The 11,067-nt window shown below is 41.0% G+C and overlaps 1 protein-coding gene across 3 annotated transcripts in view; it reads right to left on the reverse strand.

Moving 5' to 3' along the window:
* Window positions 1–11,067, reverse strand: part of ARHGEF3 (Rho guanine nucleotide exchange factor 3) — a 317,749-nt gene that overhangs the window by 6,703 nt on the left and 299,979 nt on the right. For all 3 annotated transcript variants that reach the window (XM_066596556.1, XM_066596557.1, XM_066596558.1), the window contains 5 exons: window positions 10,081–10,143; window positions 9,852–9,948; window positions 9,687–9,763; window positions 4,874–5,131; window positions 2,870–3,040 (listed from right to left, as the gene is read on the reverse strand). In XM_066596556.1, the coding sequence (XP_066452653.1) occupies window positions 2,870–3,040; window positions 4,874–5,131; window positions 9,687–9,763; window positions 9,852–9,948; window positions 10,081–10,143 (666 nt within the window). The remainder of the gene's footprint in view (window positions 1–2,869; window positions 3,041–4,873; window positions 5,132–9,686; window positions 9,764–9,851; window positions 9,949–10,080; window positions 10,144–11,067) is intronic.

Genomic DNA, 11,067 nt, shown 5'->3' on the forward strand with positions numbered 1-11,067 from the left:
CCTGTAACAACTGCCAATCAATATAGCAAGTCAATTGGTGTTTGTTTACATCGTATGTCTGACTGAATGATCATCCCTACAAACGTTCGTTCCCATACAGTCTGCATGGTTGTCCCCTACTTACATGCGGTAAAGTGCTACCAACAAACAATGACTTTTAGATCTACATAAAATATATAATTGGTGGCAAACAAGTGTTTTTTGTTTTCTTTTGTCCTTTGATCGCTGGACAGGTTTATGTAGTGCAATGATCCAAATGGACTGTTCATGTAAGCGACCGTTTAGAGGACTATCGTCCCGGTAAACGAGCTCTTACAGTGAGACATTATCTGTGAAACTGCTTTTTTTTACCGGGAACTAGTGAAATTGATGAAATTAGAGGGGAAAAAACCTTATGGGAAAGTGATCTCGCCGCTTCCTGGACAAGGTGTGTATTTTGTGTACAGCACTGCCTGCTGAAGAGGTAAGTACCAGCCAAGGGACATTCAAGAAACGATAAAGAAGAAAAAAATGTAAGTGTTCTACTGGAACCTGCAATAAGCAGATGTTTCATATTTCCATGAACTATGAGATTCGGCAGGAGTATCATCTCTGTATCAGGAGGTTCCCTTCAATATCAAGTATAAGCTCAAGCATTAGGAGTGAAACTGGATCCTACAAGATTCTTGGAGCTCTTTCATCTGTGAGTGACACATGGCACTGACTATAATGGAAAGGTTATAGAAAACAATGGCAGCTGGGGGGAAAGAAGAGTTGGAAGAACATCGCTGGCCAATAATCATGTAATCAGTACAAATAACAAAATGATCACATTTGTAGATCAAAGTGCTTCATTTCTGGCCGATGTCAAATACTTCACAGTTGTTGAAAGGCTGTGGGGAGGGGACAAGGGTGCCAGAGGCTTAATGAGCACCATGGAAGAACAGAGCGGGTTTGACATTACCCAACTTGATCTGAGGGAGGGTGTCACATGAAAGTGCTGAGAGCCCCGTGACCTTCATCTGTCAATAATGACAATTATAGTGAAATCACTGGGAATGTTTTACAGCATATAATCATTTTACTTTAGGTTTGCATAAAAGAGTAAGACCCCCGTTTTTGAAAAAAACACTAAACTATTTTGGGTAAAGTCTAAAAATCAAACCGGCTCCAATGGTCTACAAATCCTGGTTCTAATAACATTTGGATGTGGGGAGCAAACTTCAGGGCCTTCTACACAGCCTGAAAATTGGGGTGGTTCTTGGTCTGCTGCACCTCTTCCTGTCTGATTGCTTTCAATGGGGTCTGCAATGCAACATTATGCTGCAAGATAGAACGTGCTGCAATTTGTTTATCGCATTGCCATGCAGGAAAACATCGCTCATGTGCATGATCCCGTTCAATAGAATGGGGCTCATATTTGTGTGAGATTTTAGCACCCGTGTGAAGGCAGTCTATGATTGATAAAGTCAATTTGAAACAGAATAATTATATATCAGAAGAAATATAATGGTGAACGATCTTTTCAGCCAACCAATGACAAACCATCACCGTCTGAAAAGAAACCTGCTACATTTCACATTTTTGCCTGATAGTTGGATGAAAGATCGCTTGCCCTCAGGAAACTATTGTCCATGAAAGATCTTTCTTTGAAAGAGGTTAACAAGCGCCACTGGGTAGCCAATCCAAACAATTGAAACTGCCAATATGGACTTAAATGTAGATGGATCAGTCTGCAAAACAATTGTTCACCAGATGATTGATTGGTCAGCAGATGTTCAACCATCCACCTGTTTCTTTCTAATGTGTATAGTCACCTTAAAGTGACTCTGGCAGCTGCAATGAGCACCTAAAGTTATGGGATCATAGGAGCTAGGGTGCTGAGGATGTCCCCCTCATATTCAGTTGCCTACTTGGCTGCTGGCTGTCCACCCTCAAAGCTGCCACTTTTTGTATATAGTAGCCTACTCATATGTGTGCGCATAATGACAGAACTAGTCCTCTTCATTATAAATGTGCGCATAAGGAGCCCGTTGCAAAGAAGAAGTGGCGGCTTTCTGGGTGGACAGCAAGGGAATGGAGTGGCAGATGTGTATGAAAGGGACATTCCCCAACTCGGCACCCTAGCTACTATGAGCCTAAAACTTTAGTTTATTGGACTCAGAGGAGCTGATAGACTTTGTTTAAGGCTCTGTTCACAATTACATTCAGGGCTACCATCAACCTGACCTGTAGTTCTGATGACAAGATTAGAGCTGTTCTTGCGGTCATAAATATTGGACCGTTGATGCTAAGTCCATGAGGTCCTTCAGGATTTGCCAATATATGCTTCAAAATGGATCAGCATAGCCATCAAGGCTCCCTTAGATGTCGGATCTATTTTAAATGAGCACTTGTCAATCCTGATCCCCACTGACTTGGGGTCCTTTTAGACGAGATGATTGTTGGGCGCTTAAGCACACACAAGCGATTATCACACAGTGAATGGAAGTGGTGCGGCCAGAAATCGCTTCCAGCTGCCCGCCTCCATTCACAGTAAACAGGCAGTTGTTGTTAGATGAAAAACTACCTGTTTACACAAACCAATAGTAATTTGACTTTTATGCCTGCTTAAACTAAACGATAAGCAATCAAATTATCGTTCATTGTTCAGTCGATGGCAGTGCTTACACTGAACGTTAATTAACTTATAATGGAGCCCTTTTATGTTTCCGTTGAGGTTGCAGTATTTTTGATGGCTGCAAACTGCTCTAAAAAAACACTAATGTGAACAGAGTCTTATACTAAAAGAAAAAGCCGTTCCCTGTATGATACAGAATGTTATACTGAACAGTTGTGTTATATGTTTTCAGTGCACAATACAACGTGTCATAGTGAGTGAATTACTTACTGCTCCCCTGTTATTCTTCAGCTCCCCGTGACAGCACAGAGCCCGAGAGTTATCAATCAGTGGGTCCCTCTGACAGTCTTCAAGATAAATCAGTCTCTCCTTGTAATAGTGACACTCAGACTCTCCTGTCTTTATATTAATTTCCGCTACAATCCCTTGAGCTATATTAATCTGCCAGAAAATAAGGGACAGCATTAGAATCTGCTCCATCCACTGAGATCCTGCACATATAAAATTCATGGGAAAAGAATGAACAATTACATTTACGTCATCCCAGCGTGAAATAAGCACCGAAATGTTCCAAAAATAGAAGAGAACAAGCCAGGAGTTACTGAATTATTTAACCGCTCGTTTATTTTCCCTGTACAGTATTAAACTTTCCATGACAGTCTGCAAGATAAGCAATCAACAATCCTGACAGCAAAGGGTATGCAGAAATGGGCATGTGAGGCCTTGCTGGATGGCTTCATACTGAGAGAAGCACATGTATAATACCACTGATGGTGACATTCTGGGATAAGACTCTTTCCAGGTATAAATACACCGCAGTGTTTAATAAACTTCTGTCCAGATACAGCTTAGCAGTCTATTTATCTTAGCAGATTGTGCAGAGACGTCAGTCCTGGTATACTCTACAGTGCTTTCATTGGAAAGGTACAGGATGGTGACCTGGATTTCTTGAGAGCTGGTATGGTCTTTTTAGTTTCTGTGTTTATATAACAGCTTCATTCTTTTAGACAGTCAGATAATATTTACAGCTGAGAACTCTTAAAAGTAAAATATAAAATTTTATCTGGTGGACATTTCTGTATCTATCTCCTGTTCTATAATATATCATATACAGCATATAACCCTTAAATGGTTGCAAATTGTTCATATATTATAGTAGGGTATATCAATGTCATGGAGGGAGGTCAGGACTATTCAAAATAGAAAGCGATTGTAGAGGGCAGCTTCCACGCTCTTGGACCCTGTTAAAATTGTGGATTTTGACATGGGATCTGTGACAAATCCATTTAATTTCCAATCTGTCACAGAAAAACAGAAAGGAGATGTGTCACGGATCCGTTGGCACCGTTTCTTCCGTGTCTCGGGATCAGATCTGGGGTGATGTCACTACATCAATCCTACAAGCTAATCAGTTACCATATTAAGGTTGTGTAGCTGATGGGCTGGGTGGGTTGCCAGCCTGTTACTTTCTGATAATATATTAACCAGCTCCTCCTTACTGAGGGCGCCAGTTATATTCCTTGTATCCTCTCTGACATCGGAACTTGTCTTACACAAGTAGTGGAGTCATCCTTTTCCAGATAGGTGCTCCGCTTTAAGACGGGTCCAGTTGGGAGGTTTAGGATGTTCCGTTCAAATCTGTACTCCTATTTTCTGTCCACTTCTGCATCTAGCTACCGTTAGTCTACCGTATGTCCAGACTGTTCCAGTATGTGTGTCTCTCTAGTTTCGTTAGCAGTCTCGGACAGACGTGACAACATGTTACTTAATGACGCAAATTCTGCATTAAGATGTCCGCATATGGATTAGCCCCAATGATTGGGTCAATCTGTGAGCTGAATTTAGCCCAATTCATTTGAATAGGTGGCGTGCAATACTACATATTCCTCCACTGGAGATGGCGGTAGAATAGATGAGTGATCTCAAAACAGTTCTTCAGTGCCCAGCTGTTCTCTAGAAAAGTTTGCTATACACAATAGGTTGTCCAGTTGGTACAACCGCTTTAACGAAGATTAGATAACTTTATTAAAGTTTATTTACACGCTGCAGTCAAGCAACATTTTTTCTTTTTACTTGAAATCGTGTCAAAATGCTAGTTTTAGCTAAATCGTAGCACTTTGCTTCACTTTCACGGTAAATATTTTGAAAACATGACTTGACCGCACCACCTGAATAAACCCTTAGAAGAAAAAATTGGACCATGATCCTCACTGAATCATTCCCTGACATTTGGCAGACATCGGCCCTCAAAATTTTTTTTCAACATTCACTTACTGCTTCCTCCAAATGCTGCTGGTCTGGGTGATCATTTGGTGTATGTCGGAGTATTTCCTTCAGTAGCAAGTGATACTTCACCAGCCGACTCCTAGGGATGTCCAAGAAATTCCATAAGTCTAATTTTCGGCTAAAGGGTGACTCTAAACAGCGTTGTAGAAAGTCCTGTACTCGATGGTCTTGTTTCTTGTGGTCAAGGAGGGCTTTGGCTGCCACTTGATTACTGCAGTAGCTGTCATAGGAGTTCAGGCAGGGCAACTGAAAAGTAAGAGAAAAAAGTGGTTATAATATATGATGATTATCGATGTTGACTATTCTGTTATACAGATGTGTTATATTAACCAGTACAGCAATCTTCATCCATCGACGCTTCCTGAGATTGCATGAAGAATAAAAACTAAAGCTAAATTTTAAAAATAAAAAAAATAATTTCTGAACTTCATAGGTGTTGCTGCCTGTGTAAACAAGATGAATAGCAATGAGCTAAGGCGCTCAAGCTCCAGATCGGATCGAGTTGATATTAGGAGCTAATTTACTATTGAAAATAAAGCAAATGAAAATGGATAACTCGCACTAGGCACCTAAATACTCATAACCACTTCCCATCAAGAACGTTGGGTCCGATTTATAAACTTCAAGAAACCCTTTCAGATGTGACGAGGGTCATGAAGATCAAAGGGAAACTCTAGCAGAGAGTCCTTCAAGAATAAAGTTAAATGGTAATTTTCAGACTCTTTTGTCTTCCTTCCATCCAGATGATAATACCCCTGACATGTTTCATCAGTGACAGACTGTAAACACAATGTCAGAGCGACTGAATCAAAGGGCAGTCAGCCCCTCCCATGCTTTCATAAACACCACTAACGGGAGCCTAACAAAGCCGGCCTGACAGCCTATTGAGTTCTAACAAATGAGCTAAAATAACTCCTGGTAAGTAAGACACAGATTTGTGCACACATTCACCGCAACATGCACCATGTTGATAATCCTTTCTTAGAGGTCAACCTCGAGGTGTCTGTGTGTTTCTGTGATGCTAGGCTAACAAGGCCGCCTCTAGGATAGTCTGCGCTGATGTCATTAAATACATAATGCAATTATGACAGTATTTCAAGGACAAAGAGAAAAATGGGAGAAGAAAAAGTATGGCCATACACCCAAGATATCTGTTGGTCAAACACTTGTTCATCCAGCAGCGATCTCGCCTGATATCCCCATCGACATGCAGGCTCTGCTGAGTTGAGTCTGCATGTTCTCTAAATGCAGATAGGGGAGAAAGCTATTGCTGGACACCTCCGGCAGCGGCTTTGCTCCCAAAAGTAAAAGATTGAGACAATTAGGGCCCTTTTACACAAAATGATTATCGTTCAAAAATTGTTGGATCATGCGAAACCGAACGGTGTACACACAGCTAATGATTAACCAACGGATGATGATCATTTGTCATTCAATTTGCCAGTTAATCAGTTGTTCCCATTCCCTAGCACAGTCCCCTGAAAGACCAACGACTGAGTAAACCAGCAAATAAGAAAATTTCGATTTTCTCCCTCAGTGTACAAGGACCCTTGAAGTCCAACTGCCAGTCCTTATGTCTTCTGACATCTGCTGTCAGGAAAAACTGGAAGGCCAATGTTGAATAATGGACAGGTTCTGCTGATATGCATCTAGTGTTTTCCAATACTTGATGGACATCAGAAACATTGGAGAGATTAAATGAGAACAATTGCCCTGATCTAGGACTACGATATACTGTAGTTCACCAAAGCATTGGAACGTTCAACCTAGCGGTGGTCACTTCTGTGATTCCCAAAGGAGGCAGAAATCAGAGAACTTTCATGACAACAGAGTTGTCTCTGCATAGTAGCCTTCTGAACGTGACTGACAATAACCACTCTAGCATATGGATGTCACCTTATGGGAGTACACTCCATAGATCACTGGTAATACAGCTGCAGCTTATTTCTTACACTTTATCTCCACTTTCAAGCTCACTCAAAGTTTACTTTCTTTGCACAACTGGTAGAACCAGAGTATCAAGCTCGAAGGTTCAAAATATTTGGATGGTGACCGAAAATGTCCTCCCAATGTATATACTTGTAGCAGCCTGTGCCTGTCACTTAAGAGTGTTGTAGATGGTACATAAATTGCCTGTAATGAGCGCCAATCATTCATATAGCAAGATGATCTGCTACAGCTCAGCGGTAATTTCCAAAGTTTCTTCTATCCATTTTCCGAAGACAGTGAGTCAAGAGCAGTTACGTACTTCTCAAGATGCCTACTGTATGATTAGCAATATGTTATAGCCGAAATCACTGAAATACCTACAAAGCATTCACAGCAAAAGATCACGTTTTATTCCAATGTGTTCAAAGTCAACACAGAAAATCCTGTTTTGCGGAAAATGGTATTTGTTGGCTTTAAGTCACCTTGGAAAGCACTTCTTCAATTGTTTATTTCCCGCTGTCCATTACTTTCCGTTGCTGTCAGCAAAACCTCCTGCTTCCACGAGAGGGATGCGTTGCCAACAAACAATGCTATGTCATCCTAAAAGAGGCGATCAATGCAAAATGAGTGAATTACCATTTATCATTCGATCATTAGACAATGATCATGAATGAACATTCCTACAGATTATCATTTGGACGATCATTGCCTCGTGCAAAAGGGCGGTTATTGTATAGTGGGGTATAATTTCCTACACCAGTCTTCTATGGAAACATCCCAATCTGTACCAACAATGGTAATTTACTTAAGAACAGGTAGTCAGAACTCCCTGCTGCACCTGCAATTCAAGTTTCCCATTTAAATGCTGATTTAAGTTGCCTTGAGGGATGAATAAGTAAAGTAGAAGACTTCCTGAGACTTGTAAATTGCTCCCACTCATTCTAGAAGAACAAAAGATTAAGTCGGGTAACGTATAGATCCAGGCCTATGAAAATCCTAACCTATCATTCCCCGCTGCACGGCTTTATCCTGCAACCTGCGGTGATATTGAAGTTCTCCCACGCAGGAGGCTGGGCTGGATGTGTGGATTTCCTGATAAACTGAATTACATCTGGGGAATACAATGCGCTCTAACCTCACAGACCTAGTTAAATTACCCTATACATGCAAAGCCGAGACGTAAATGGCAGCCCGTCCTACAATGGGAGGTCCAAGCAGCAACTAGATTCTGGTAAAAGCAGTTCTGCTTCATTATAAAGGGTCACATTCCCTTCAATCATCATTAGTTAATGGCTCTGCTAATGTCAGGCTCAATCATATAGTAAATGAATATACATTGTTTAATGCTTCTGAAGACCTGTTGCAACTAGTTTCTTCTAGATACAAGTCTCTTATTATTCACTGAGCTATACAAGCCAATAGGGGCAATTTATCAATGCCTTTGCATCAGTATTTTGTTGGAAAAGCCACATTTTTTGGTGCACAGCATGGTTGCACAAGAATTTGCATATTTTAAATTTTTACACTTTTTTTAACAATCTTTTTAAAAGTAGGTGAGGATTAGCAAAAGGGGCAGGGTCTACCAGTTCAACAAATTTACTATCATTTGTGTGAGAAAACTAGAGATCAGCGAGTATACTCGCTAAAGGCAATTGCTTGAGCGAGCATTGCCTTTAGCGAGTACCTGCACGCTCGAGATGAAAGGTTCGGGTGCTGGCGGCGGGCAGGGAGCTGAGGGGGAGAGCGGAGCGGAACGGAGGGGTGATCTCCCTCCACCCGAACCTTTCATCTCAAGTGGGCAGGTACTCGATAAAGGCAATGCTCGCTTGAGCAATTGCCTTTACCGAGTATACTCGCTCATCTCTAGAGAAAACTATATAGTGTTAATTATAATGCAACTCTACACCACCTCATAGCTGCCATACATTTCATTTTCTGGCACATAAAGTTGCGACAAGTGTATTAAAGGGACCCTACAGGCCTGGAGAAACAAAGGTAGCCAAACCACTTCCCCGACTAAGCAATGAACAAGCAAGGGGCATGGAGGGGGGTGAATGCTGGAGAACCTTTCATTTAGATTAACCGATTTGATGATAAATCATTTGCTATTACAGGCAGTGGAATGACAGCATGTGCCCACTCAGTTGCTTGGTTAGGGTCCCAAGCGACAGACCCCAGCCGGTCAACTATGGATGACCTATCTTGAGGATAGATCAGCAATAGTATTTCCCTAGAAAACTCCTTTAAGTACAGGAATGATATAGATAAATATGCTTTTCTTAAGCAATCATGTGAAAAAGACATGAGAATACATATATCATTCCATTATCTTATTTTAAGGAATACAAAAGTTAAATAAGAAGTCAATAGTTTTCTTAGTTCCACATTTCGCTACGTAAAAAGGGTCAGATCTCACTTCCTAATGCCCTTGTAGAAATTCCGTCTTGAAATATTCCATATCTGTTAAGTATCATTTTCTAGTAATTGTCACTGGCCTTTCTCACTTCTAAACACAGTGGAAATCACCGAGAAATGACGAGCATTTATATCATGTGACGCTCTTGTAATGGAAATTCTAAGATTTCTAACCCCGCTATCTTCTGGTGAATCTGTCATTATTGCCATTGAGAATCCGGCACCATTCCGGGAACAAATGCTTACGATGGAGGTCACCATTCACTATCTGCTCCTGAACTAATGCATTCCCTGACATGTAGCTGCTTTGTTTCTGGAGGATTGAAAAGAATTACTCCTCCCGCAAATCTGCCGCTTCCTCAGTCCCTGGTAAATTGAATAATAATGTCAGCCAACCACCGCCGAAATGACAGAACACTGAATCAAACGCTCATCTGAAGTATGAGTCATGTCTTACCCAGCCGACTAAGATGTGGCCAACATGTTCTGTGGATCCGTCTGGTTTCCTGACATCACGCAAGCGTCTGAGGAGATCTGCAGAAGCCATGCAAATACATTATTAGCACAATCTCTTAATTTTAGGGTGGATGCGCTCAAAGAAGAGGCTGAGGAGAGTATGTACCTTCATGTAGTGGAATAAGAGAATCCAGGGTCCCAAATATTTGCATCAATTCTTCTTCTGTCATTATAGATAGTTTTAACATGGGGTCATGATATGCCTGAATGAAAGAGAGACAGATTCAAATATCTAATCAATTCTTGTCCCCAAGCTGACGGGCTGAATGACCTAGCCTAATGAAGACATCACAACCCCTTACAGCATATACATGTATTTTCCAATAACAACCTACCTTTTTTGCCAGTTTCAAGTCCTCTATTAAGTCTTCCTCTCCTTGTGATAACTCAAAAATAGCCTATGAAAAGGAGACACACACAAATTCAGTTTATTGTTGTATCAATAGAGGATCTCTATCGTATGTTGATATTTTTATGGACAGTTAGGGCTGTGTTCACATCTGCGTTTCGGTTTCCATTTTCCTATTCCGTCATTGGAGTAATCAAAAACAAAACCGAAAAGCTGGATTCGTGCTATGATGGAAACAAATGGCACCCAACAGACCACTTTGAATATAATGAGGTTCATTTGGGTTCTGACATTTTCCCGAACAAAATAGATCAGCATACTGCACTATTTTGTCTGGTGTTTTGTGCTAAATCTGCATCGGTTTGGAGCCTCCAACGTAGATGTGAATAGAGCCTAAAGCAGTTGTTGTAAACACTATGGGGCTTATTTATCATTTCTTGGATGCCAGAATTCTGGCACCCAAAAAATGCACTTTTGGCACACGCATGAAAACTGCAACTTTTGGGGCATTTAAGCCAAACTACACCACTTTCTCAAAAAGTGGGTGAGCTCTGGCTTTAGGGATGTGGCCATGCACAGCCTATTACTTTTACTGTAGCTTATGGCAGATACTGCGGTAGATTACAGCAAAAACATACTCCAGCTCCTAGCTGGCGTGGGAATCCATGTGATGCACGGAAGTATCGCCAGATAAAACAAATGTATTAAGGGGTTTGTGCCTCTTTGTCGCTTGTAGCCATGTGCAGGCTTTACAGACGTTTCACTTGCCAACCTAAATAAAGGTCAATAATATGGGACATAGATATTTTGCAATGTTAACTCACTAGTGGGAATTTATTAAACAATTTATGGCAGTTTTCAGGAATAAAAAAGTACCAAATTTTGGCACACATCATACTTGCGCTAAAGTTTGTAACTTTTTACTTCTCTTGGCACTTTTCAAAAGTGACTATAAGGGCTTATTTACACGTCC

Source organism: Eleutherodactylus coqui, chromosome 3 (genome assembly GCF_035609145.1).
Source record: "Eleutherodactylus coqui strain aEleCoq1 chromosome 3, aEleCoq1.hap1, whole genome shotgun sequence".
Taxonomy (NCBI): domain Eukaryota; kingdom Metazoa; phylum Chordata; class Amphibia; order Anura; family Eleutherodactylidae; genus Eleutherodactylus; species Eleutherodactylus coqui.